We start from the raw sequence: 24,920 nt of genomic DNA on the forward strand, positions 1-24,920 counted from the left end.
AAAAGAAAAAAATAATAAAAGGATAAAAAAACCTGACCCCTGTCACGGCAGCGTCCAGTGCTCCCAGTCAGCCGTCGGCCAGCCCTGCCCGCCGGCACGGTGGGCTCCGGCCGGGGCGGAGGTGCCCACCGTCACTGTGCCGCCGGCCCCGGGCACGACAGCTCCGGTCGCTGCCGGCGAGGGCACCCCAGGGGGACACGGGGTGCTCCCCCACCGGCTCTGCTCCCCATTGACCCCCAGGCACGGAGCATCCGGCAGGCACCCGGTGCTGCCCGCAGGACGGCGCAGTGTGGATGGCAGGCGGCACCCGCAGGTAAGGGCAGTGCGGGGCCGCGTCCCCGGGGTCCCCGGGGGGTGCTGGGGTGCAGCGGCTGGGAGCAGCCCCAGGAGGAGTGGGTGCAGGAGAGCCCTCGCCATCCTCACTGGCTGCACGGGGCGAGCGCCCACCGGCAGGCACCCCGATGTGCCCGGGGGTGCCAGGGAACCCCCATGTCACCCCCACCGGTGCGTCTGGCTCCACCGGGCATGTCGGCTCCTGCCGGCACGGGGGGGATCTGGCACAGGCCCGTCTGCGCGGCAGCTCCGGCAAGATGGGGGGACACCCTCGGCTTCCCCCCGGTGCCTCCAGCGAGGCAAGGGGACGCGTGGGGAGGGGGCCGAGCCCAGGGACCCACTGCTGCTGGGGTCACACCTGGGGGGTGTTGCTGGGGCTGTGGAGGAGTGGGGTGCACCCAGCCCCATGGCTGGCACCCCACAGCCCCGGCGGGTGCAGGGGAGCAGGCTTGTGGGTGCTGACCCTGCACCCCGCTGGGCTGGGGGGGCCCGGGGCCCCCAGGAGGGGGGCAGCCGCTCTCCCCGCGAGGCAGCGTGGGACCGGGGGGGGCTGCAGCCCCTGTCCTGGTGGGGACGGACCTGCTGCGGGTGCAGCCTTGGATGGGGGGTCCCCACGGCCATGGCAGCGGGGCGGCCACGCTCCCCCCACCCCAGCAGGCGCTGCTGGGCGGTGGCTCGGCGTCCCGCCGGCCCGGGCTTGTCCGGGTGCAGGTAGAGCTGGCGAACCTGTCAGACGGGTCCTCCGAGTGCTCCCGGCAGGCACTGGGCTCCCCGTCTTCCCCCCGCGCTCCCGCAGGCCTGGCCCGCTGTGGGCCCTGCCCTGGACCCCCTTCCCCAGGGACTCGGGGTGCCAACCCCGGGCCAGAGCTGTGTGGCATGGCCAGGGTCCAGCCGGGGCGGCATCACCCAGCGGTGCCGAGGGCCGTATCCTCCTGGACGCTGGCTGACGGGAACCAGCCGCAGCCCCCGTCCCGGTGCGTGGCTGTGCCGGCGGCACGTGGCAGGGTGGGCTGGGGAGCCTGGTGCAGCCCTGTTGGCCGATGCATTGCAGGGGGGAGCAGGGGACTGAGTCAGCCGCCCCGGCACAGCGTGGCACGGCGAGCTCTGCTTGCAAAATCCCTCCTGCTGCTTGCCTCTACCTTGGCACAGCTCCCCGGCGGGTGTGCAGCACCGCCGCCAGCTCGGTGGGAACCGGCCACCCAGCCCTGCTCCGCTCCGTGCCCTCGGGCAGGGCGCAGCGTGGCACACCGGGGCAGCCTGGACCAGCTGGGAGACTCCTGGGGTGCTGGTCCGGGGGATCCCTGCTGCCCCGAGGCGGGGGGGAAGCCCTTGTTGGGACCCCAGCGCTGGGGCTTGGGTGCCGCGAGGGCTTCCACAGCCCCAACAGCGGGTCCGGCGTGCGCCTGGACCGGCCGTGCGGCACGAGACTCGGCATCACCCCGCGGCAGCATCCATCCTCCGCAGGCAGGGCTGGGTGCATCCCGCTCTCCGGCCAAACGCGTAAGGGCCTGGCGTGGCCAGCCAGCCTCGGGGACGCAGCTCTGCCCCTGCCACGCGCAGCCTGGCGTCGGGCCGTGCCTACCTGCCGGGCTGCACGCAGCCGGCGCGGAACGTCACCGTGGCCTTTGCTCCCGGCTGCGGACTGGACGGCTCTTCTTCCTTCTCCGGCCTCGCCGCGGGTGACGTCAGCCCAGGCAGGGGCTGGGGCGCACCTGGGTGTCCTGAGCTGAGAAACCATAAATAGTTTGTCACGAGCTCCGTGGCCTCTGGCCGGCTCCACCTGCCCCGTGCCGCTCTGCCGCGAGTGTTTATGGTGCAAAATGGCTTCACCTTTGTCCTCCTAACCGCAGCCGGCGCAGCAGGAGCCCTGCCTACGCAGGCATCGACCCCGTCCCACGGTCACCGGGGGCGGCCCCCAGCGCCGCACGCACGAGGCGGCGTGGCCGTGACCGTGCGCACGTGTGCGCCACCGCTGCCGTTCCCGGTGCCGCTGCGGGCGGGTGGGTGCCCACCCTGCATGGGGCATTGCCCACCCTGACGGCCACCCCGTCCCTGCCGTGGCTCGTCCCCCAGCGTCGAGCCCCACGGGGGGGTAACGGGGCACCCTCCAGCCCCAGCTTGTCCCTCGGGCTGTCCCCAGCAGGGGACATGTGCTTGTCCTTCGGGTCCAGCCCCCGATGGCCGCGGGCCAGGCAGAGCAGTGACGCTGGGACCCGGCCGGGTCCCCGTGGTCTCGCTCCCAGCCCTGTCCCCGTGCGCTGGTGGCCCTGCCCCAGGGCTGGGGACCGCAGCGGAGGGGATGGGGGAGCCCCTCAGCTGACGGCGCTGGGTACCAGATCCCAGTCCCATGGGACGGATCCGGCGTGGTGCTCCAGGGGTCTCGTTGGCTTGCACCGGGCTTTGCCAGGGGCTGCACCCCGCATCGCTGCTCCCTGCCTCGGTTTCCCCAGGCACCCGGCACAGGCGCACCCCGTCTCTGCCACGGTGGGGGCAACACCGGGGCGATGCCAGGACCCCGGGGAGGGAAGCGGCTGTGGTGCTGACTGGCTCCCACCACCGTCCGGCTGCGCCCGTCCCCACGGCTCACACGTGCCACGCTCGGGCTCTCTGATCCCGGCGGGCCGTGGCCCCGGGGGGGGGTCCCGGGCGGTGCTCCCCTGTACAAGCCACGGCAGCGCCGGCTTCCCGGGAGCAGGAGGCCTCGCACCGTCATTAAGGTGCAGGGGATGATGTCAGGCCTGGCCGCAAGGAGGGAGGATGGAAGGGAAGAAGCGGGTCCCCCTCCCGCGGGAGCCGAGGGTGGGGAGAGAGGCTGGGACGCGGGGGGGATGAGGGTGGGACGTGGGGCACCCCAACCCCGCGGCCTCGGCCCGGTGGGAGCCCTCGGCTGCCAGAGCCAAGAGCCCGCTCTCCGGTTACAGCCGCGGTGCCGGCGCCTGCCCGAGTCCCTCCAGCGTGCCAGGGGAGCGCTCCTCGCACGGCTGCAGCGGCGGGCATGCAACATTACCCACAATCAATGGATCATTATGTAATAAACAAGAGGAAAGTTGTTTTGCAAATGCGGCTGAGTTATCACTTCACAACACGGCGGCGAAGCATCTCTCCGCCGAGCTTAACAAGGATGGATCGGTGTCGGGGGCAGATGGGAGCAGATAGCGAACCGCCGCCGCGTTTCCCCGCCAGGCAGCCGGCAATGCGCCCGCTGCGCCCGCAGCCCCCCGCGCTGCGGGGTGACGGGGGGGGGGGGGAATTTCATAATATGGAGCAAACGGCGGGGCGGGGGACGCGTGCGGGGTTCGAGCGGCGCTGAAGCCTTGGGAGAGCGGAGCTGATGAGGGCAGGGGGAGGAGGAGGAGGAGGAGGTGGGGGGCTGCCCCTGCCCCCCCCAGCCCCTCCGGGACCCCGGCACTGCGGGGGCTGCGGCTCCCCAGGCCCCGCTCGCCCGGGGGCTCCTGATGCCCCCCAGCAGCTCAGGGGTCCCCACGCTGATGGCGGGGCCGGGGACAGGCCTGCAGGGGGGTGTCCCCCCCCCACAGCCAGACCCCCCCCCGCTGCCCCCCGGCCAGGAGGGGACGGTGACAGCTCGGCCCCTTTCCCCCCAGCCCCGGGGGCGGGGGACACCCCACCTCCCGCGGGGCACAGCCCCCCCCCCCCGTGGGTGACCCCTGCCCACGCACCCGCAGGACCATGGCATCGCATCCCGCCCCCCCCCGCAGGTGGGGAGGGGGGGTGGGGGTGGGGAAGGCCCCTGCCCGGTCCCGATCGCGCGTGGGGCCCGGCGCTGCCCGGTGTTGTTGTTGTGTCTCGGCCCCGGTGCGCGGGGCGGGGCGGGGCGCGGGCGGGGCGGCGGCGGCGGCGGCGGGGCCGTACTTAAGGCGGGGGCCGGGCGCGGTGCCCGCCCGGCGGAGCGCGCCCCGCGGAGCGCATGGAGCGGCGCTGGGGGCCGCTGGCCCTGCTGGGGCTGGGGCTGTGCTGGGCGGCGGCGGCGGCGGCCGAGCGCCACACCGTTTTCTGGAACAGCTCCAACCCCCGGTGAGTGCCCCCCGGGATCCCTCCCCCCTCTTACCGGGAGCCGGTGGCCCCGAGGGCGCGGACGGTGCCGGGGCTGGGCGCTCCTCGGCGGCCTTTGTCCGGGGCGGGCGGCGGGGAGGGAGCCGCGGCGGGGCTGGGGAGGGGGGATCCGAGGCCGGGGCTGGGGAAGGAGGCGGCGGGGGGGGGGGGGGTTTAACCCCGGCGGGGCCGGTGCTGAGCGCCGGCGGGGCGGCCCCGGGGCGCAGGCGGGGAGCGGCGCGGCTGGTCCAGGTGCGGGCCGGGGGGGAACCGGGGGGGGAACCGGGGGGGCCTTTCCGTTCCCAGGGCCGAGCAGGAGCGAGGCCTCTTCCTTCCCCGCGGGGGTGGCGCGGCGCCAGCCCCGGCGCCGGGGCAGAGGGAAGCGTGTTGACAAACACGGGGCTGGCCCCGGCCCCGGCCCCCGCCGCCCGGGCAGGATGTGTCCCGGGGAGGGGGGGGGGCTGACCGGGACCGACCCCCCCAACCCCCCGGCTGGGCCCCGGCACCGGCCCCCGGGACGGGCTGGGGCTGGGGGGGTGCCCCCATCCCAGGCATCAGCCCCCCCCCCGGGCTGCAGGGGTGCCCCCCCCCCCCCCGGGCTGCAGGGGTGCCCCCCCAAGGCACCAGCCCCCCCAGACCGTAGGGGTGTCCCTCTTGGCTTTAGGGGAGCTCTCCCAGTAGCTATCGGCCCCCCCAGGTTGTACAGGTGCCCCCCCCGGGCTGTGACCCTCCTGGTTGTAGAGGTGGCCCCCCAAGGCACCAGCCCCCCTTGGCTTTAGGGGTGCCCCCCAGTAGGCACCAGCCCCCCCAGTAGGTACTAGCTGTCCCAGACTTTAGGGGTGTCCCCCTTGGCTTTAGGGGTGGCCCCCCAGGCCATGACTCCCTGGTTGTAGGGGTGCCCCCCCAAGACACCAGTCCCCCTAGACTGTAGGGGTGCCCCCCAGTATATACCAGTCCCCCTAGGTTTTAGGGGTGCCCCGTGCCCTGGCTGATCCCCCCCTTGGCTTTAGGGGTGCCCCCCCACCCAGGCACCAAGCCCCCCAGGCTATAGAGGTGCCCCATGCCCTGGGCCAAGCTCCCTTTTCACTTTAGGGGTGTCCCCCACTCGGTACCAGCCCCCCAGGCTGTCGGGGTGCCCCGGGCAATGCCCCTCCCGGTTGCAGGGGTGCCCCCCACCCGGGCACCAGGCCGTAGGGGTGTGCGTCCCCCCAGGAGGGCCGGGTCTCGTGGGGTTTTGAGACCCAGGGCTGGCACCGGTGGGTGGCCGTGCCTTCCCCGAGCCACCGCAGCCCGTGGGGTGAGGGGACCCCACGGAGGCCCCCGGCTGCCTGCCAGGCCGTGTCCCCCGCCCCCCCCCGGGTGAGGTGTGGGGAGCAGCAGGCGCTGGAGCCGGGCCGGCTGCCCCACGGGCGAGAGCCGCCGCCTGGCTGCGGGAGCTTTGGGACGGGCAGGGCGCGCGTCCCAGCGGGTCCCCTCCCCGCTCCCTGGCTGCTGGGGTGCCCTCGCCAGCCGGCTGCGGGGGGGCCGATCTGGGGGGGCTTTGCCTCCCGAAGCACTGCACTTTGCCCGGGGAAGGGGGGACCAAAGGTTGCCAGGCTCAGGCTCCGCGGAGCTGCTGCGGGCAGGAGGCCGCTCTCCCTTGGCCGCCTTAATGAGTGGGGGGATTTGGGGGCGCAGGGGAAGGGGGACCCCCCCCCAGGCCTCTCCCCGCCGGAGGTGACCCCGCTTCCCCCCTGCCGCAGGCTGCTGTGGAGCGACTACACGGTGGAGGTGCGCCTGAACGACTACCTGGACATCATCTGCCCGCACTATGAGGAGGGGAGCGTGGACCCCCGCGCCATGGAGCGCTACACCCTCTACCTGGTGGAACCCGAGGAATACCAGGCCTGCAAGCCCCGATCCAAGGAGCAGATCCGTTGGGAATGCGACAAACCCAGCGCCCTCCACGGCCCCGAGAAGTTTTCGGAGAAATTCCAGCGCTTCACCCCTTTCACGTTGGGGAAGGAGTTCAAGGAGGGGCACAGCTACTACTACATCTGTGAGTGCCCGGGGGTCCCGCCGTGGGGCTGGGGTCCCGCCGTGGGGCTGGGGTCCCTGCCGGGCTCCCCCCCACCCTAACCTCCATCTTCCCTTGCAGCCAAGCCCATTCACCACCACGGCGAAGCGTGCCTGAAGCTGAAGGTGACGGTGGCTGGCAAAGGCAGTGAGTATCGCCCGGACCCCCCGCGTCCCCCCCTGTGCTTCCCGCTTACGGCGTCGGTGCCCGACTCGGCCTTTCCTGAGCTGAGTCATGGCCGGGCCGTGGCCCCCTGCCAGCTCCGGGTGTGGGTGCCTGCGGCTCGGCCGGGAAGGTGCTGGCGGCTGCGGCGGCGGCAGGGGGGGACGGTTCCTGGTGAAATCTGGCTGTGGGGGGGTCGGGGAGCTGCCCTTCGCCTGCCTGACCCTGCCTTTGCTTTGCAGCCCAGGCACCGCCAGTCCCTGCCTCTACCCAGAAGGGGGGCATCCAGGCAGGTAGGTTGGTGGCCACAGGCAGGCGGATGGGTCCAGGTGGCCGTGGGGCTGGTGGGAGAGCTGGGCCGAGCCTGGCCGCTCTCCCGGGGGGGGGGGGAATCGGGCAGGAGGGTGGGTGGCAGCCCCTGTGTGGGTGACGCGGTGCCGGCTTGGGGCACGGCACCTCCCTCGGGGATGCTGACGGCTTCTCTCTTTCCCCGCAGACGACGCGGCTGCGCACGTGCTGAGGAGCGTGGGGCAGAACTCGGCGATGAGGGGCAGCAGCCCCTTCACCTTCATCAGCCTCCTCACCTTCATCAGCCTCCTCCTGCCCCTCCTGGTGCCGCAGGGGCTGTGAGCCGCCCGCCCCCCCCGCCTGGATGGACCGAGGCTGGGGACGGAGCCGGGATGCTCGGGACCCCCGTGGTCATCACGCGCACCCCGGAGCGGCCTCCCCCCGCACGCGTCTGGGCGAGGAAAGGATTTGTCAGTATTACAGGGCCAGAGGGCCCGAAGCCGAGCTGAGCAGCCGAAGCCCTCGGGCCACCCGGGTTCCCGGGATGCTCTGGGCAGCCGGAGCCCAGGGCCGGAGGGGCTGCGTGCCCCGGACTGGAGGGGAGCGGGGGGCTGGCACCCCCGCCCCAGGAGCTGAGCTCGCCCACGGACGGCCCTCGGGTCTCTCTGCTGTGGGCTCGGACTGGGACGCGTCCCGCAGGCAGGGACGCGGCGCTGGCCCCTGTGGCCGGCCGAACGCCACCGGCGCTGGCTGCGGCAGCACCCTGGAGCCGCGGTCCCTCGGCTCTGGGAGCCTGGATGTGCCGGAGATGCCTGGCGGAGCGGAGCTGTGGGAAATACCCCCCTCCCCACCGCGCTGCGCCCCTTCCCCATCCTCCATCCCACCCCCCCAGCCCTTCCCCTCCCCTCTGCCCGGTGCCGGAGGGGCACCCCCCCAGCAGCGCCCGCCGCAGGGTGCCCACCCTGATTTGTACAGCTTTCTAACGCGGGACTTTTTATACGTTTGTCTTGAATAAATAACCAAGACCACGGTGAGTGGCTGGGGCTGGGGTGGGGGGGTCCCCCGCTTCGGGGGGGCTGGGCTCTCCTGGCCTTGGAAGGGGGCTTGGTGGGGTGTTGGTGCTGGTTAATTAATTAATTGGCTGCTGTTTGCACAGGGCTTTGAAGTGGGGAAGTGCCCCAGCGGGGGCTGGCGCTATCGGTTGTTCTGAGCTGGGGACACAAAGCCCTCCCGGGGCTGGGGGTTTTCTCCCCCTTCTCCCCTGTTCCCTGCACTGGGATGAGTGGGAGCTGGGGAGGGGAGGGGGCGTGGCTGGAGGCTGGGCCCCCGGGGGGTGTGGGGGGTCCCTGGGCTTGGGGGGGGGGGATATAGGGATGGGGGATGTCAGGGTGTGGGGATCACAGGGATGGGGGGCCCCGGAGGTGTGAGACACCACCCCCCCCGGGGCTGCAGGGTCCTGGGGAGGGGGGTCCCAGGGAATCGGGATCACAGGGATGTGGGATCTGGGGGTGGGGGACCCTAGGGGTGCAAGGTCCTGGGGAGGGGGGTCCCAGGGAATCGGGATCATGGATGTGGGACCCTGGGGATGTGGGATCGGGGGTGGGGGACCCCAGGGCTGCAGGGTCCTGGGGAGGGGGGATCCCAGGGAATCAGGATCACAGGGATGGGGGACCCCAGGGTCCTGGGGAGGATGGGGGGAGGGGATCCTAGGGACATGAGATCCCTGGAATCTGGGGTTGCAGGGATGGGGGATCCCAGGTCTGCAGGGTCCTGGAGGGGGGGTGTGGTGTCCTAGGGCATTGGGATCACAGGGGTGTGAGATCTGGGGGTGGGGGACCCCAGGGCTGCAGGGTCCTGGGGGGGGTCCCCAGGGGTGCAGGGTCCCGGGGATGGGGGATCCCGGGGGTGCAGGGTCCCGGGGGGGGGGGGGGGAGCTCCCCTGCCCTGCGCACACCGGGCCCGGGGTCCCGGCCCGCGGTGCCGGGGCGGCTGGGCACGCTGCCGGTGCCCCCCCCCCCCCGGCCCGGTCCCTCCCCGGTAGTGCGTCCCGCCCCGCCCCGCCCCGCCCCGCCGCGGGCAGCCCCGCCTCCGGTGCCCGGTGCCGCGGCCCGGCATGGCCCCGCCGCCGCTGCTCGCCGCCGCCTGCCTGGCCTGCACCCTCGCCATGTTCGGGACCGGCCTGTGAGCGGGGGGGCGGGGGTCCGGGGGTGCAGGGGGGCCGTGGGGGGGGTCTGGGGGTCATGGAGGGGTCTGGGGGTGCAGGGGGGGCCATGGGGGGGTCTGGGGGTGCAGGGGGGCCGTGGGGGGGGTCTGGGGGTCATGGAGGGGTCTGGGGGTGCAGGAGGGGCCGTGGGGGGGTTGGGGGTCATGGAGGGGTCTGGGGGTGCAAGGGGGGCCATGGGGGGGTTTGGGGGTGCAGTGGAGGCCATGGGGGGTCTGGAGGTGCAATGGGGGCCGTGGGGGAGGTTTGGGGGTCATGGAGGGGTCTGGGGGTGCAAGGGGGGCCATGGGGGGATTTGGGGGTGCAGTGGGGGCCCTGGGGGGTTCGGGGGTGCAGTGGGGGCCGTGGGGGGAGGTTTGGGGGTCATGGAGGGTCTGTGGGTGCAGGGGGGCCATGGGGGGGGTCCGGGGGTGCAGGGGGGCCATGGGGGGGTCTGGGGGTGCAATGGGGGCCATGGGGGGTTTGGGGGTGCAGGGGGGCCATAGGGAAGGTTTGGGGGTGCAATGAGGGCTGTGGGGCAGGGGGACTGGGGGGTGCAGTGGAGGCTATGGGGGGTTTGGGGGTGCAATGGGGGCCATAGGGGAGGTTTGGGGGCCATGGGAGGGTCTGGGAGGTGCAATGGGGAGGGTGCTGGGGCAGCTCAGGGGGTGCAAGGGGGTCCATTGGGGGCTGGTGTGGGGGGGGTTGGGTGGCCAAGGGGGAGCAGCCTGGGCCCAGTTCAGGGGGTGCAATGGGAGAGGAATTGAGGGGTGCGGTGTGGCGGGCACTGGGGGCGGTTTGAGGGGGCTGGGGGCTGACAAGGCTGAAGGCAAGGGATGCCGGGGAAGGGGGGGGTGGGGGGCATTGAGGGCCCTGGAGGGGGGTGGGCACAAGTGCAGCGGGGGGGGGGGGCTGGGAGTATTTCAGGGTGCACATTTTGGGGGGTGCCTGCTGGCTGCAGAGACCGCAGCCCCCCCACCCCGCCACCCGCTCCCCACCGCTCTCCCTAGGTCCGACCTGCGCCAGATGTTGGCGACCAAGAGCGTGGAGAACATCCAGTTCCTGCCCTTCCTCACCACCGATGTCAAGTACGGCGGGGCCGAGCCCTGGGCGGGGGACGGGGGGGTCACAAGCAGTTGGGGGGGGTTACATGGCGGTGGGGGAGGGCAGAAGCCCCCCCAGACCATGGCAGCAAGCGCCGGTGCCGTTTGCCTTGCAGCAACCTGAGCTGGCTGGGCTACGGCTGCCTGAAGCAGGACCGGACGCTGATCGCCGTCAACACCGTCGGGGCGGCCCTGCAGACCCTCTACATCCTGGCGTACCTCTACTACAGCCCCGCGAAGGTGGGGGCCGGCCTGGGACGATGGGGGAGACGGGGGGACCCTCGCCCTGACCGTCCCCCTCCTCTCCGCCCCAGCGCCCCGTGCTGCTGCGGAGCCTGCTGCTTCTGGCTGTGCTGGTCGCCGGCTACGGCTACTTCACCCTCCTGATTGCCGACGCGCGGACGCGCCTGGGGCGCCTGGGGCTCTTCTGCAGCGTCTTCACCATCAGCATGTACCTCTCGCCACTGGCCGACCTGGTGCGTGGGGCTGGGGGGCCGCGGTGGCGGCGCCGGGGCTGCCCAGCCCGGGACCGGCCTGACGCGCGTTTCTGCAGGCCAAGATTGTCCGGACCAAGTCGACGCGCTGCCTGTCCTTCCCCCTGACCGTCACCACCTTCCTGGCCTCCACCAGCTGGACGCTGTACGGCCTGCAGCTCCGCGACCCCTACATCACGGTGGGTTGGGGTGGCGGGCAGCTGAGGGATGCTCTCCTGTCCTGGCCTATCCATCCCATCCCATCCCGTCCCGTCCCGTCCCGTCCCATCCCATCCCATCCCATTTCCTGTCCCATCCCATCCCATCCCATTTCCTGTCCCATCCTATCCCATCCCGTCCCGTCCCATCTTGTCCTATCCCATGCTTTCCCATCCCATCCTTTCCTGTCCCGTCTGGTCCCGTCCCATCCCATCCCATCCCGTCCCATCCTATCCTATCCTTTCCCATCCCGTCTGGTCCCATCCCGTTCCATCCCATCCTTTCCTATCCCATCTCATGCTTTCCTATCCCATCTCATCCCATCCCATCCCATCCCATCCCATCCCATCCCATCCCATCCCATTTCCTGTCCTGTCCCATCCCATGCCATCCCTTCCTGTCCTGTCTGGACCCATCCCATCCCATTCCATTTTTGGTCCCGTCCCATGCCATGCCATGCCATGCCATGCCATGCCATGCCATGCCATGCCATGCCATGCCATGCCATCCCATCCCATCCCATCCCATTTCCCATCCCGTCCCATCCCATCACATTTCCCGTCCTGTCTGGTCCCATCCCATCCCATCCCATCCCATCCCATCCCATCCCATCCCATTCCATTCCATTCCATTCCATTCCCTTCCCCATCCTGTCTGGTCCCATCCCATCCCATCCCATCCCATCTCATCCTATCCCATGCTTTCCCATCCCATCCTTTCCTGTCCCGTTTGGTCCCATCCCATCCCATCCTTTCCCATCCCATCTGGTCCCATCCCATCCTTTCCTATCCCATCTCATCCTTTCCTATCCCATGCCATCCCATCCCATTTCCCGTCCTGTTCCATCCCATGCCATCCTTTCCTTTCCTGTCTGGACCATCCCATCCCGTCCCATCCCAGCCGCCCCCGCCCCGTGCCGTTCGGCTGAGCGGTTGGCACCGGGCCGGCCCCCGGCCGGCGTCACGCGTGTCACACAGCAGAGCCCGTGACTGGGCTCAGCAAGCCGAGTATCGATTGTAATTAATTAGCTGGTATAAGGCCAATAAATCTCCCCCGGCAACGCGGGGCCGGCGCGGCGGCAGTGGGGGAGGGTAGCTCCGCTCTCCTCCCGCAGGTCCCGAACGTGCCGGGCATCGTCACCAGCGTCGTGCGGTTCTGGCTCTTTTGGCGCTACCCGCCGGGCCAGGACAAGCCCTACAGACCCCTGCACGCCTGAGGGGGCCCCGCCGGCCCCCGGCGCTCGCGGACCCATGAAGGATCCCCCCCCCCATTGCCAGCGCGGACCTGGGTGACGCCGCAGCGCTGCCGTCCCCCTCGGCCAAGGGCCGCCCGCTCCCGGCAGGACCAGGGCCCCGGGATGGCACCTCCTGCCTCCGCCGCCGTGGTTCCCCCGCGCCGGCGTCCCTCCGGCCCTCGGTCCTTTGGTGACGGTTGGTTTGGTCTCAGCAATGCCTTCGGGGTGCCGGGAGCCCCCCACCCCACCCCCAGGGCACCCCGCCTGTCCCTGGGGACCCCCCCGGACGGTCTTCCGCGCCCACGGCTCCGTCCCAGCGCCGGGCCGGGGCTGCCGGGCAGCCCCGCGGCTCTTTTGTACGAATTGAAGTGCCTTTAATAAATCAGAGACTCTTCCCAGCGCCCGGTTGTTGTCCCCTCCCTCCCGGTGTCCTGGCGGCGGAGGCCAGGGTGGCTCTTGTCCCCACAGCCGCTTTGTCCCCAGGATGCGGGGGGGGGGGGGAGGGGGGGGCTCATTCTGGCACCCCCTGGGCTCCGGCAAACCGGCATCCAGCAGCACCCACATTCCGGCAGCGAGGAGGGTGCTGGGCTGGGGGCACCGAAGGCGGCAGCGCTGCCCCGGGGAGGCCGCGCCGAGCCCTCGCGCAGTGGCCTGGGGACGCCGGTCACAGCGGGGAAAAGAAAAAAAAAATCCGTTCTGCAGCCTGGAGAGGGGGGTTTGCTCCCCCCGCAGCAGACCAGGAAACTTATAATCGATTAAAATCCTCATTAAAACCACAAGAATCGAGCGTGCGCAAATCAGGCGGCCGCTGGCATCGCCCCAAACCCGATGACCAAATTAACAGTGATCCGGAATGAAGTGCTCAGGCATCAGCAGAGGGACGGGAGCGCGGTATTCGGGCGAGCAAATGACACCACAGAGGCTGGAGCCTTGCGAAAAACGACCCCCCCCCCAGGATGAGGAGCCCCGGCCCCGCAGCTCCGGCGGCGCGGGCAGGTCCTGCATCCCGCCTGACGCAGGCCGGATTAAGGAAGCGGTGACGAGGACTTTGGCAGAGCCTGCGCTACGGCTCAGACGCTCGTTTACACCTTGCAACGTGGCCTGGGGAAAAAAAAAAAAAAAAAGAAAAATCAATACGGAGGCGAGCAGCCGGAACGGGGCCGAGACGAGAGCGGTGTCTGAGAGTGAACCGAGCGCCCGCTGCGGCGCGCAGCCCCAGCCGGCGCGGCTGCAGGGCTCGCCCGGCGTGCTCCGTCTTGCTGCCGCGGAGCCGAGGCTCCGCTCGTTCGCACCGGCTGCGCTTGCAGGTGGCTCTGCCCCGGGGGCTCGCCCCGCGGCCGCGCTCGCTCCCCCAGCAGCCCCGCTCCCCGCCGCAGCACCGGGGTGCAGCTCCCAGCGCCGGCGAAGGCGCTGCGGGAGGATCGGCCGCCCCGGGAAAGGGCAGCTTTCCCTGCGGACGCACCAGGCAGAAACTTGGCTGCCGAGCGGTCGCTCGGGCTGGCATGTGCCGCGAGCGGCTGGCGGGAGCGGCCGTGACGTGGCCCCCCCAGGCGCGAGGCCGGAGGCGAGCGGAGCATCTCCCCGGGGACGCGAGTGCCCGCAGCGGGCACGTGGCCGTGCAGAGAGGCTCTACTGCCGTGCTGCTGCCTGCCGAGCTGCCGGAGGGCTGTGAGTAGCCCCTGGGTGGCCGTCAGTAGCCCACGGATGGCTGTCAGTAGCCCACAGAGGGCTGCTGTCCTTGCCCTGCGCCAAGGCTGCCGGCCCTGCCCCAGAAAGGAGCCGCTTTGCCGAAGCCGGGGTGGTGCCACCCCACAAACAGCCGCGCGCAGGCGAGACCGCGGGAGCTGCCCACCCTGCTCTGAGCTGCCATTGTTGCTCAGGAAACAGCTAATTAGTCGCTCCTGCTAATTAGCCCGAGTCCTCCCTCATGATACCAACTGCTCCTTTTTGCAGAAGGATGCGCAGCCGATAATTAAAAACAAGAAAGTCCTTTGGCTGGTATGCGAAGAAGCTGGGGCGGCTGCCAGGACGGCAGGCCCCGGCATGCGTCACCACCAGCCGCGCAGCTCTTCCAGCCGGGCCGGCAGCGCTGGGTCTCGGGCACCCCCGGACAGAGGGACACCCCCGGACGGGGACCAGCGAGGACCCACCCCACCCGCAGCGGGGACGCCTCCGCCGCAGGGCACCCGTTGCCCTTCCCGGAGAAGCCCGGCGCGGTGTTGCCGGCGAAGGTGGGGGCAGAGGAGCGGCAGCTGCAGCCGCCGCGCCGGCAGGAGCGGGGAGCAGCCCCCCGGCGTGGGCTGAGCCGCCCTGGCAGGTCCGGGGGAGACCACAGGCTCTCGGCACTCCGCATTTTAAAGGCTGCGCCGCCTGCTCCACCCAGGCAGCCTCTCTCCTCCTTCCCCTGGAAAGCGGCCAGCGGGGCCGGGATGAGTCTTCTCCGGCTCCCAACCTGACGGCGCCAACCACATCTGAAGGGGCAGCCGGGAACGCGCTCTGCCCGCAGTGCTACCCAGCGCCGCGGGCCTGCGGGGCGAGGCCCCATCCTGTCCTCCCCACCTTGCATCCCTGCCTCTGGAGCCAAGCTCCGAGAAGCTCAGAAAGGGAGAGGCCGGGCTGGGACGGCCCCTGCGGGGTGGCGGGAGCGCTGAGGGGGGACCTGGGCCTGCGTGGAGACCCCTCCTCTGCGCGGAGCTCCCCGAACCCCAGCCTCACGCTGGGGAGACGAACGATTTCCCTCCCGGCAGCGCCCCGGGGTCCTCGGCTGCCCCCGGGCAGGGCAGCACCGGCCGGGGGAGCCCCGGCTGGCGGCCCCCTGTCCCCCCGTGCCGCCGGCAGCACCGCACGCCTCAGGCAGCCGTCGTCCCTCAGCTTTATTGGCCTCAGAAGCGCAGCCCTCGTCGGCGCAGGTCGGCCCGCGCCGCGCTGATGTCCTCCTGCAGCTCGGCGGCCGCCTCCTCACAGTCGTTAAAGGTGGCCAAGCGGTAGCCCACGGTGGCCAGGGAGTAGCAGCCGAAGGCCACCAGCAGGTAGACGGGCAGGGGGAGCAGGGCCTGCCGGTACGGGGCCGGCAGCCGCAGCCCCGGCGGCGCCAGCGCCAGCGCGGCCCAGGCCGAGCCCAGCAGGGCGAATCCGCACAGCCACTGCCCCAGCTTGGTCATGGCGGCCTGCGGAGAAAGGAGCCGTGAGAACCGAACCGAACCGAACCAGACCGGACCGGACCGGACCGGACCGGACCGGACCGACCCGCGCCCCGCACCGGCCGCCCCAACCAGGCCGGGCCCGGCCCCCTCCGGGCCCTCCCGAGCAGGGCCCGGCCCTGAGCCCCTCCGGGCCTTCGCCAACCGGCGCCGGGCCCCGGCCCCGACCCCGGCCCCCACCCCCGAAGAACCGGTACCGCCCCCGGCTGCCGGTACCGGCCCCCGCCCCCCACCTGGATCGGTCCCGGACCCCAGCGCCCGCTCTGCCCCCCCCCGTCGCCGGGATGACGTCACGGCAGCGCGCCGCAGCGCGGGGGCCGCTGGGAGCTGTAGTGCGGAGCCGCCCTCGCCCCCGGGCGCATGGCGCATGCGCGGCGGCGGGGCGCCCCCTGCAGGCGGGGCGCCCCCTGCAGGCGGGGCGGAACCCCCGGGCCGGGCCCGGTGCCGCGGGCAGCGCCGGGCTCTGGCGGCCGCCGGGGCCGAGGCCGAGGCCGAGGCCGGGGCCGCAGGAAGCATCTGGTTTCCTCCGCGTCCGGCCGCGCCGGGAGGCCAGCGTGGGAGCAGGCCTGGCCAGCCCTCCCACGGCTCACGGGGCCCGGGCCCTTCCCACGGGCACCCCCCGCCCCGGGGCAGCCCCGGTGGCTCCCCCCTGCCCGTAGCGGGGAGGGCACGGATGCGCCTTTGTTCCCCTGCCAAGCGCCGGCAGCCTCAGCTGCGCCAGTGCAGGGGCTCAGCGGTGACGGAGCTTCACCCGCGGCGGCTCCCCCACCGGAGCCGCGGGTGCCGGTGCCGCCCCCGCCAGCTGCGGCGACCCCCGCAGCCCCCGCCAGCCCGGCCAAGCCCCTGCGGCACCGGAGCCTGCTCCAACCCGCCCTGCTCCGCTGGGATTTTCCTCTCTTGCAGGTCCGGGCAGACGAGGCACTGTCAGCACATTTTCCCTGCGAGGCGGCGGGGGCGTCGGCGGCCGCCTCCTGCCCCAGCCGCACTCCGCCGAGCCTCCGCCGGCACCGGCGAGGCGGAGAACCCACCCCAGGCTCCGCGGCAACCCGGCCGAGCGAGCGGGGTCGCTCTCAGCCACGCCGGAACGCCACGGTGCGAGGAAACCGGGCCGAGAGCTGGCAGAGGAACCAAACCCGAGGCAGCTGCGAACAAGGAGCTACAAAGAACCGGCTTTATTGGGCGGCTGAGAGCCCCAGTCCGGCCCGGCGGGGACGGGGCTGCCCCGGGACATCAATTCCTCTTCCTGCCTTTGCCGACAGCCTTGGCGGGAGCAGCGACGGGCGCTGCGGACTGGTAGAGGGTGGAGGAGATCTTGTTGATGTAGTAGAGGCCGACCATGGAAAAGATGAGGCTGTGAGGAAAGAAGAGAAGAGGCTGCTGAGCCGCTGGCAGGCAGGAACACGCCAGGGCTGAACCAACACCTTCCCCTTTGATCCCGCCGCGCTGCGGTGCCTAACGCTGGCCACCCTGGGCGTCCGTGGCCAGCACTGGCCCTGCCCGGTGCTCCATTCCCCTCCCAATGGCAAGCATGAGCCACCAGGGTCCCTGGCAGCAACCGCAGCCTGGCTGCGCCAGGGCAGGCTCTGGACTCACCAGGTGGTCACGCAGACTCGGTGAATGAGGCCAGAGGCGAAGAGAGCCAGCAAGAGGCAGGTGAGGACTGCAGGGGAAAAACAGGAGAGAGAAAAGATGCAGCCGTGCTGCCCCAACGCATAACCTCAGAGGACAAAGCGGGAAAAACTCAGGGTGGGCCCTTCCTCCGGGACGGGGCTGGGACCCTTCGGTCCCACGGGCAGCGCGCACGGGGCAGGGCCACGCCGCAGCCCCTTCGCAAACCCAGCCCCGCCGCGAGCCAGCGCCCTCGACGCCTTCGGATGAGGCCGTGCTCCCCGTCCTCCCCGCCCCGCGCCCCTCCGCAGCACTTACTCTCGGGGAATATCTTGGCCTGGAAGCCTTTACCAAAGACGAGGTTCTCCAGGTTGTTGAAGGCCTGGTCGGAGGAGGGTTAAGGGACAGAACGGGGACGCCGCAGCCCCGGCCCCGCTCCCCGTGGCCCCAAAGGATACGGTGAGGGAGCAGATGAAGAGCGCGGAGCCCAGCAGCCCGCCCTGGATGGTCAGCCACTCGGTGGAGGCCAGCTGCCGGCTGTACATCTGCATCCCGGCGAAGAGCAGCAGCGACAGCAGCGAGGAGAGAGCCAGGGAGGTGCCCGTGCCTACGGCTAGGGAGGTGGCCTCACCTCAGCACGGGCACCGGGGGGGACGGCGAGGCCAAGGCCGCATCCCGGGCCTCGGGCCTGGCCTGCCGCGCCCAGGCCCCGGCCTGCCCCCGGGCCGGGCCCAGGCCTTCCCGCAGGCCCCGGCCTTCCCGCAGGCCCCGGCGCACGCCGCAGCCCGCCCGCCCGGTGCCCCCCCCCCCCCGTTACCCATGGTGGCCCCGGTCCGGTCCCGGTGCCGCCGCTCCGCGCAGGCGCACTGCGGCGGCGCCGGGCGGGACACGGCATCAACCGGGAGGTGGGGAGCAGCGCGCATGCGCGGGCGCCCCCGCCCCTCCCGGCGGACTCGGGCGCCCCCTGGCGGCCGGGCGCGGCGCTGCGGGCCCCGGCGGCTCGGGCGCCCCCTGGCGGCGGGGAGAGGCGCGGCGGGGACCCGGCCGCAGCCCCGCTCCCGGTCCCGGTTCCCCGCTGCCGCCCGCCCGGGGTCCGCCCCGGGCGCCGCTTGCTGAGCCGCGCTGCCGTCCTCACGGACCCGCCGGGGGGTACCCGGGGGTGCGGCGGGAGCCTCCCGGTGCCGCCACCCCGCCGCCGCCGGGGCGGGTCCCGCCGAGCATGCGCGCCGCCGCCCCCCGCCCTCCCCCCGGCTCCGCCGCTCCCTGCAACAGACCGGGGCGTCCGCGGCCGCCGCTGCTGCTGCCGCCGCGGGGACCGGCGCCGGGAGCGGGCGCGGAGCCATGGCCGAAGGCGAGGACCTGCAGACCTTCACCTCCATCATGGACGCGCTCGTCCGCATCAGCGTGAGCGGCGGCGGCGGCGGCGGCGGCGGGGGCGGGGGGGGGGCACCGCGGGGCGGCCGGGCCGGGCCGGGCTCCCCCGGGACCGGCGTTGCCATGGCAACGCGGCGGGGCCCGGTGGCGGAGGCGGGCGGGATGGCGGGGGTGCCCTTGAGGCCCCGGCGAGGCCTCGGATCCGCGCCCCGACCCACCGGGCCCGGGGCCGCCGGTCACCGGGGAAGGCCGACAGCGGGCCCCCCGCCCCGCCCCGGGTCAGCGCCGGGCCCCGAGCACCGGGAGCACCGGGAGCTGCCTGCACGCCCCTGGGCGGGGGTCCCGGGCCCCATCCTGGTGCCCAGCCTGGCCCTGGCCCTGGTCCTGGTCCTGGTCCCAGGCCTGGCACTGGTCCTGGCTCTGGTCCCAGTGCCGGCCCCATCCTGAGCCCAGCCCTGGTCCCCATCCTGGTGCTGGTCCCAGTGCTGGTCCTGGTCCTGATCCTGGTCCTGGCCCTGGTGCTGGTCCTGATCCTGGTCCTGGTGCTGGTCCCAGGCCTGATCATGGACTTGATGCTGATTCTGGCTCTGATCCCAGTGCTGGTCCCAGTCCTGGCCCTGGTGCCAGCCCCAGCCCCAATCCCCATACCAGTCCCAGCTCTGGTCCCCATCCTGGTCCTGGTCCCAGTCCTGGTCCTGGCCCTGGTGCTGGTCCCAGACCTGATCCTGGCCCTGGTCCTGGTCCCAGTCCTGGTCCTGGCCCTGGTGCTGGTCCCAGACCTGATCCTGGCCCTGGTACTGGTCCCAGTGCTGGTCCTAATCCTGACCCTGATGCTGGTCCTCATTCTGGCCCCAGTCCTGGTCCCCATTCCAGCCCTGGTCCCAGTGTCAGTCCCAATCCCGGCCCTGGTGCCACCCCCAGCGCCAGTCCCCATCCCAGCCCCAGCCCTGGTCCCCATCCTGGTCCTGGTCCTAGTGCTGATCCTGGCCCTGGTGTTGGTCCCAGTCCTGGCCCTGGTGACAGCCCCATCCCCAATCCCCATCCCAGTCCCAGCTCTGGTCCCCATCTTGGTCCTGGTCCTAGCTCTGGTCCCATTACTGGTCCTGATCCTGGCCCTGGTGCTGGTCCCAAGCCTGATCCTGATCCTGGCCCTGGTGGTGGTCCCAATGCTGGTCCTGGTCTTGGCATTGATGCTGGTCCTCATCCTGGCCCCAGTCCTGGTCCCCATTCCAGCCCTGGTCCCACTGCCAATCCCAGTCCCGGCCCTGGTGCCAGCCCCAGCCCCAGTCCCCAACCCAATTGCAGCCCTGGTCTCCATCCTGGTGCTGGTCCCAGTGCTGGTCCTCGTCTTGGCATTGATGCTGGTCCTCATCCTGGCCCCAGTCCTGGTCCCCATTCCAGCCCTGGTCCCAGTGCCAGTCCCTGGTGCCGCCCCCAGCCCCAATCCCCATCCCAGTCCCAGTCCTGGTCCCCAGTGCTGGCCCTGATCCTGGTCCCCGTGCTGGTCCCAGCCCTGATCCGGTCCCAATCCCGGCCCCGGCCCCATCCGCGGCGCTGACGCTCCCCGCTGTCTCCCCAGACCAGCATGAAGAACATGGAGCGGGAGCTGGTCTGCCCGGTGTGCAAGGAGATGTACAAGCAGCCTCTGGCCCTGCCCTGCGCGCACAACGTCTGCCACGTCTGCGCCAGCGAGGTGCTGCTGCAGCACGGCTACCTCTGCTGCGACCCCACCTCCGAGCCCTCCTCGCCCGCCGCCACCCCTGCCACCCGCAGCCCCCGCCTGGGACGCCGGGCCGTCCCCAAGCCCGACCGCCTCGACCGCCTCCTGAAGTCAGGTGGGACGGCCGGAGGGGACGGGGACGGGGTCCCCCGCGGGAGGGCCGAGCGGCTCTGGGGCGTCGAGCCCCTCCTGACGCCCTCCCCGCCTCCCTCCCGCAGGCTTCGGCACCTACCCGGGGCGCAAGCGCGGCACCGTGCACCCCCAGACCGTCAGCTTCCCCTGCCCGGCCTGCCAGCGGGACGTGGACCTGGGCGAGCGGGGCCTGGGCAGCCTCTTCCGCAACCTGACGCTGGAGCGGGTGGTGGAGCGCTACCGCCAGACCATCAACATCAGCGCCGCCATCATGTGCCAGTTCTGCAAGCCCCCGCAGCTGGAGGCCACCAAGGGCTGCACCGAGTGCAAGTCCAGCTTCTGCAACGAGTGTTTCAAGCTCTACCACCCCTGGGGCACCCAGAAAGCCCAGCACGAGCCCACGCCCCCCACCCTCACCTTCCGCCCCAAGGTACGGCCTCCCCGTCGGGGTCTTCCTTCCCCACGCGGGGTTTTGCGGGTGTCGGGGGGGAGCCCCCCGGAGGGGGGCGGACGCGGAGCCCCGCTGAGCTCCCCGGTGCTCTGCGCAGGGGCTGATGTGCCCGGAGCACAAGGAGGAGGTGACTCACTACTGCAAGACTTGCCAGCGGCTGGTGTGCCAGCTCTGCCGCGTGCGACGCACTCACACCAGCCACAAGATCACCCCGGTGCTCAGCGCCTACCAGGCCCTCAGGGTAAGCGCCGCGGGGGCCGCGCTTGGGGCTCGGCAGGGAGGAATCGGGGGCGCCGGCGGAGCCCTGGCACAGATGGGGTGTGCAGGTCGGGGGGCGCGGGGGTTGCCGGCACCTCGCCTCACCTCCTTCCCTGCAGGAGAAGCTGACGAAGAGCCTCGCCTACATCCTGAGCAGCCAGGACACGGTGCAGACCCAGATTGCTGAGCTGGAGGAGACGGTGAAGCACACGGAGGTGAGGGCGGAAGGCGCCTGCCTGTCCCCGAGCTGTCCCTAGGCAGGGGGTGGCACTGCCAGGCGGGTCCCCTCTCTGCCCCGGGGTGTGCGGCACGCTGACCCTGCCGTCCTCGGCAGGTGAACGGCTCGCAGGCCAAGGAGGAGGTGTCGCAGCTGATCCAGGGGCTGTGTGCCATGCTGGAGGAGAAGCGGGCGACCCTGCTGCAGGCGATCGAGGAGTGCCAGCAGGAGCGGCTGGCCAGCCTGCACTGCCAGATCCAGGAGCACCAGGCCATGCTGGAGAATTCGGGCATGGTGGGCTACGCCCAGGAGGTGCTGAAGGAGACCGACCACCCCTGCTTCGTCCAGGCTGCCAAGCAGCTGCACAACAGGTACCGGGGCTGCGGGGACCCTGGCGGGCACGGGGCTGACCCTCGGGTGCCCAAGGACCACCCTGACGTCCCTGCTCTCCCGTGCCACAGGATCCTCAGGGCCACCGACTCGCTGCAGAGCTTCCGTCCCGCCGCCACGGCCTCTTTCAGCCATTTCCAGCTGGACGTCAGCAGGGAGCTGAAGCTGCTCACCGACCTGGCCTTCATCCGAGGTAAAGGCAGCAGGACCCGGGCACCGGCTGTGCCCCGTGCGGAGGTACAGCCCCTGCGGGCAGAGCGGCTCCCTGCCCGCCTCGGAGCCGGAGCTCAGCCGCGGCCGCGGGTGCTCGCGGATCTGCCGGTCCCCCCCGTCCCCGTCAGGGCCACCCCGGCAGCCCCCAAAGCCATCCCTGCCCCTGCCCTGTGCCGGGGGCAGGACAGGCAGGGCCGCGGTGCCAGGTAAGGGCAGCAGGAGCGCCGGAGGGTGAGTACGGAGCGGAGGCTGCCCCGCTGCAGGGCAGGAGCCGCGTGGCCCTGCCGGACCCGCTGCCGACACTTTTCAGACCTGCTTCTACCTCTCTTTGTTTATAGGCTGCGGCCGCTGCTGAGTCGTCACCGAAGTAACTGAGGCAAGTCACATCCCTGCCCCAGAGCCGGCCCCGCTCTCTCTGTCCCATCCCTCCATCCCCGCTCCCGCCCCGTCCCCACTCCGCTGCCATCCTCCATCCCCGTCCTGCCCGCGGGCGGTGGCTCCGCGCCCCTCTCCATCTGCTGCCGCTCCTCCCGCCCCCTCCTCGCCCCATCTCCGTCCCCTTCCTCGCCCCATCTCCGTCCCCTTCGTCACCCCATCTCCGTCCCCTTCCTCGCCCCATCTCCGTCCCCTTCCTCGGCCCCATCTCCGTCCCCTTTGTCACCCCATCTCCGTCCCCTTCCTCGCCCCATCTCCGTCCCCTTCCTTGCCCCATTTCTGTCCCCTTCTTCACCCCGTTTCCATCCCTCTCCTCACCCCATCTCCGTCCCCTTCCTCACCCCGTTTCCATCCCCTTCTTCACCCCGTTTCCATCCCCCTCCTCACCCTATTTCTGTCCCCTCCTTCCCCCATCTCTGTCCCCCTCCTCACCCCATTTCCATCCCCCTCCTCACCCCATTTCCATCCCCTTTCTCGCCCTGTTTCCATCCCCTTCCTTGCCCCGTTTCCATCCCCCTCCTCGCCCCATCTCTGTCTCCCTCCTCACCCCGTTTCCATCCCCCTCCTCGCCCTATTTCCATCCCCCTTCTCACCCTATTTCCATCCCCCTCCTCGCCCTATTGCCATCCCCCTCCTTGCCCCATTTCCATCCCCCTCCTCGCCCCATCTCCGTCCCCCTCCTCGCCCCACTTCCCCCCGCCATCCCCTCATCTCTCCGCCCCCGCCTTCCCACCCTGCCTCCCTGCTCTCGCCGTGCTGCCGGCATCTTCACACCACCCCGCCATCCCCATCTCCTCCCCTCCTCCTCTCCTGCTGCCTCCATCCTCTCTCTTTCTCTCTCTCTCTCTCTCTCTCTCTCTCCTCCCTCCCCGACTTGCACTCAGCCTGTCTGGTCCCTGGAGCCCCACAGCAGCGAGCTCCTCTGTCTCCCCGACTCTTGCTCTCCTCTGGTGCCTACACACGGTCTCCGCAGTCAGATTCCCCTAGACTCCTGCTGGTTGTGCGTCCGTGCGTCCGTCCGGAATGCCCCTTCCCTGCGTCTGGCCGCCTCCCCGCCTGCCGGGGGGGGGGATGCTGCCTGATGCCCGCCGGTGCCTCTCCCCGCAGCGCCCGAGGCCCCCGTCATCGACACGCAGCGCACCTACGCCTACGACCAGATCTTCCTGTGCTGGCGGCTGCCGCAGCACTCGCCGCCCGCCTGGCACTACACGGTGGAGTACCGCAAGACGGACACCAAGGCCAAGGGGCTGAAGCTGTGGCAGCGGCGGGAGGAGGTGCGCGGCACCAGCGCCCTCGTGGAGTACTTGGACACCGACAGCGTCTACGTGCTCCGGGTGAAAGGCTGCAACAAAGCGGGCTTCGGGGAGTACAGCGAGGACATCTACCTGCACACGCCGCCCGCCCCAGGTGAGGGGTGCTGGGGGCTCGGAGCACCGATCCGGAGCACCCCGCCGGCCGTTGGCGCCGTCCTTCTCACCCAGCTCTCCTCTTTTCCTCCCTGCAGTCCTCAACTTCTTCCTGGACAACCGCTGGGGCTTCAACCGGGACCGGCTGGCCATCAGCAAGGACCAACGCGCCGTGCGCAGCGTCCCCGGCATCCCCATGCTCTTCGCCGCCGAGCGCTTGATGACCAGCTGCCACCTCTCCATCGACCTGGTCATCGGCGACGTGGCCATCACGCAGGGCAAGAGCTACTGGGCCTGCTGCGTGGATCCCAGCTCCTACCTGGTCAAGGTGGGCGTGGGGCTGGAGAGCAAGCTGCAGGAGTGGTTCCAGGTGCCGCAGGACGTGGTGAGCCCCAGGTGAGCGGGGGTTCAGTGGGTGCGGGGGTTCCTCCGCCTGTTCCTGCCTCCCCGCCGAGCACCGGCTCTGGGGCGCGGAGGGGAGCCCCAGCCTGTCTCCGGCGTGTCCGCACCGGGGTTCACCCGTCCCCCCGCCGCAGGTACGACCCCGACAGCGGCCACGACAGTGGGGCGGAGGACACGACGGTGGAGGCGCCCCCGCCCTACGCCTTCCTCACCATCGGCATGGGCAAGATCTTGCTCTCGCACGGGTCGGCGCTCACCTCTCGCGACCCCAATGGCTGCACCGTGCCCTTGCCCCCGCGCATCGGCATCTGCCTGGACTACGAGCAGGGCAAGGTGAGCTTCTACGACGCCGTCTCCTTCCGCGAGCTCTGGGAGTGCGGCGTGGACTGCTCGGGGCCCGTCTGCCCTGCCTTCTGCTTCATCGGAGGGGGTGCCCTGCATCTCCAGGAGCTGGTGGCCAACAAGCAGGAGCGTAAAGTGACCATCGGGGGCTTTGCCAAGCTGGACTGAGCCGTGCCCGTGCTCCCCGCACGCGCGCTGGCTGCGACCCCCGATTGCCCAGCGAGCTCCAGGGCCTGGGGGGCACGCGAGCGAGCGGGGAGCAGAGCACAGCGAGGGCAGCCCCGGCCCTGCTGCCAGCTGGGAGCAGGCCAGGCGTTTGTTTTGTGGGATGGGGGGGGGACGGGGACAGCTCTGCCGTCCCCTCCTCTCCCCATCCGCCTGCCGCTTTCCCCAGCGTGGCTCGAGGCCGCGGGCAGGGCTGGGCAGAGGGCGCGCGCCGGATCCTGGCAGAGGGTCGGCCCTAGAGATGGACCGGGGAGGGGGGTGCGAGCGGGATGCGGGGCTGCGCGGGGCGGGGGGGCGGCAGGCGGCGGCGGGGGTGACGGCGGGGGGGAGAGGCTGGGTGCTGGCTGGGGTGGGGGAGGCAGCTGGGCTTGGGGAGAGAGGGCGGGGGGAGGCTGGGCTGGAACGAGGTGTGAAGAGTTTTTTAAATAT

At 71.5% G+C, this 24,920-nt stretch overlaps 5 protein-coding genes across 7 annotated transcripts; 3 read left to right on the plus strand and 2 right to left on the minus strand.

The window, feature by feature from the left end:
- Positions 1-4,227: 4,227 nt before the first annotated feature.
- EFNA1 (ephrin A1) lies at positions 4,228-7,907 on the plus strand. The gene is made up of 5 exons (XM_087772191.1): positions 4,228-4,365; positions 6,126-6,421; positions 6,521-6,586; positions 6,844-6,894; positions 7,098-7,907. Exons 1-5 carry the CDS (start codon positions 4,259-4,261, stop codon positions 7,229-7,231), a joined length of 654 nt encoding a protein of 217 aa, XP_087628317.1. The 5' UTR covers positions 4,228-4,258; the 3' UTR covers positions 7,232-7,907.
- Positions 7,908-8,964: 1,057 nt separating this feature from the next.
- Positions 8,965-12,517, plus strand: SLC50A1 (solute carrier family 50 member 1). 2 transcript variants are annotated; one of them, XM_087772679.1, is made up of 6 exons: positions 8,965-9,070; positions 10,100-10,177; positions 10,309-10,432; positions 10,507-10,668; positions 10,746-10,865; positions 11,999-12,517. In XM_087772679.1, exons 1-6 carry the CDS (start codon positions 9,003-9,005, stop codon positions 12,098-12,100), a joined length of 654 nt encoding a protein of 217 aa, XP_087628805.1. In that variant the 5' UTR covers positions 8,965-9,002; the 3' UTR covers positions 12,101-12,517. The 2 variants fall into 2 exon arrangements, with proteins under 2 accessions (XP_087628805.1, XP_087628804.1); XM_087772678.1 differs by lacking the exon at positions 11,999-12,517 and having other exon boundaries at positions 10,746-11,992.
- A 2,461-nt stretch (positions 12,518-14,978) lies between these two features.
- On the minus strand, positions 14,979-15,654 carry DPM3 (dolichyl-phosphate mannosyltransferase subunit 3, regulatory). The gene is made up of 2 exons (XM_087772680.1): positions 15,552-15,654; positions 14,979-15,285 (listed from the first exon to the last, which is right to left on the minus strand). Exon 2 carries the CDS (start codon positions 15,277-15,279, stop codon positions 15,001-15,003), a length of 279 nt encoding a protein of 92 aa, XP_087628806.1. The 5' UTR covers positions 15,280-15,285; positions 15,552-15,654; the 3' UTR covers positions 14,979-15,000.
- Positions 15,655-16,475: 821 nt separating this feature from the next.
- On the minus strand, positions 16,476-17,903 carry KRTCAP2 (keratinocyte associated protein 2). The gene is made up of 5 exons (XM_087772520.1): positions 17,744-17,903; positions 17,385-17,539; positions 17,245-17,308; positions 16,912-16,978; positions 16,476-16,669 (listed from the first exon to the last, which is right to left on the minus strand). The coding sequence occupies exons 1-5, from the start codon at positions 17,847-17,849 to the stop codon at positions 16,549-16,551; spliced, it is 513 nt and encodes a 170-aa protein (XP_087628646.1). The 5' UTR covers positions 17,850-17,903; the 3' UTR covers positions 16,476-16,548.
- A 118-nt stretch (positions 17,904-18,021) lies between these two features.
- TRIM46 (tripartite motif containing 46) lies at positions 18,022-24,435 on the plus strand. 2 transcript variants are annotated; one of them, XM_087772518.1, is made up of 10 exons: positions 18,022-18,330; positions 19,885-20,135; positions 20,239-20,582; positions 20,701-20,844; positions 20,981-21,076; positions 21,196-21,449; positions 21,540-21,661; positions 23,224-23,523; positions 23,621-23,918; positions 24,059-24,435. In XM_087772518.1, the coding sequence occupies exons 1-10, from the start codon at positions 18,146-18,148 to the stop codon at positions 24,432-24,434; spliced, it is 2,370 nt and encodes a 789-aa protein (XP_087628644.1). In that variant the 5' UTR covers positions 18,022-18,145; the 3' UTR covers position 24,435. The 2 variants fall into 2 exon arrangements, with proteins under 2 accessions (XP_087628644.1, XP_087628645.1); XM_087772519.1 differs by having other exon boundaries at positions 18,126-18,330; positions 19,880-20,135.
- The last annotated feature ends 485 nt before the right edge of the window (positions 24,436-24,920 follow it).

Source organism: Nipponia nippon, unplaced genomic scaffold (assembly GCF_047370975.1).
Source record: "Nipponia nippon isolate SJK-2023a ecotype South Korea unplaced genomic scaffold, ASM4737097v1 scaffold_36, whole genome shotgun sequence".
NCBI classification, from domain to species: Eukaryota; Metazoa; Chordata; class Aves; order Pelecaniformes; family Threskiornithidae; genus Nipponia; species Nipponia nippon.

Excerpts from the sequence above, each read along its gene's own strand:
- EFNA1 (XM_087772191.1), top strand. The coding sequence starts at position 4,259 with ATGGAGCGGCGCTGGGGGCCGCTGGCCCTGCTGGGGCTGGGGCTGTGC. Across the intron at positions 4,366-6,125 it reads TGGAACAGCTCCAACCCCCG|GCTGCTGTGGAGCGACTACA; the intron begins GTGAGTGCCCCC and ends CCCCTGCCGCAG. Across the intron at positions 6,422-6,520 it reads GCACAGCTACTACTACATCT|CCAAGCCCATTCACCACCAC; the intron begins GTGAGTGCCCGG and ends CTTCCCTTGCAG.
- SLC50A1 (XM_087772678.1), top strand. The coding sequence starts at position 9,003 with ATGGCCCCGCCGCCGCTGCTCGCCGCCGCCTGCCTGGCCTGCACCCTC. Across the intron at positions 9,071-10,099 it reads GCCATGTTCGGGACCGGCCT|GTCCGACCTGCGCCAGATGT; the intron begins GTGAGCGGGGGG and ends CGCTCTCCCTAG. Across the intron at positions 10,178-10,308 it reads TTCCTCACCACCGATGTCAA|CAACCTGAGCTGGCTGGGCT; the intron begins GTACGGCGGGGC and ends TTTGCCTTGCAG.
- DPM3 (XM_087772680.1), bottom strand. The coding sequence starts at position 15,279 with ATGACCAAGCTGGGGCAGTGGCTGTGCGGATTCGCCCTGCTGGGCTCG.
- KRTCAP2 (XM_087772520.1), bottom strand. The coding sequence starts at position 17,849 with ATGCGCGCTGCTCCCCACCTCCCGGTTGATGCCGTGTCCCGCCCGGCG. Across the intron at positions 17,540-17,743 it reads CCGGACCGGGGCCACCATGG|CCGTAGGCACGGGCACCTCC; the intron begins GTAACGGGGGGG and ends CCACCTCCCTAG. Across the intron at positions 17,309-17,384 it reads TCTTCATCTGCTCCCTCACC|GCCTTCAACAACCTGGAGAA; the intron begins GTATCCTTTGGG and ends TCCTCCGACCAG.
- TRIM46 (XM_087772518.1), top strand. The coding sequence starts at position 18,146 with ATGCGCGCCGCCGCCCCCCGCCCTCCCCCCGGCTCCGCCGCTCCCTGC. Across the intron at positions 20,583-20,700 it reads CCCTCACCTTCCGCCCCAAG|GGGCTGATGTGCCCGGAGCA; the intron begins GTACGGCCTCCC and ends TGCTCTGCGCAG. Across the intron at positions 23,919-24,058 it reads CAGGACGTGGTGAGCCCCAG|GTACGACCCCGACAGCGGCC; the intron begins GTGAGCGGGGGT and ends CCCCCGCCGCAG.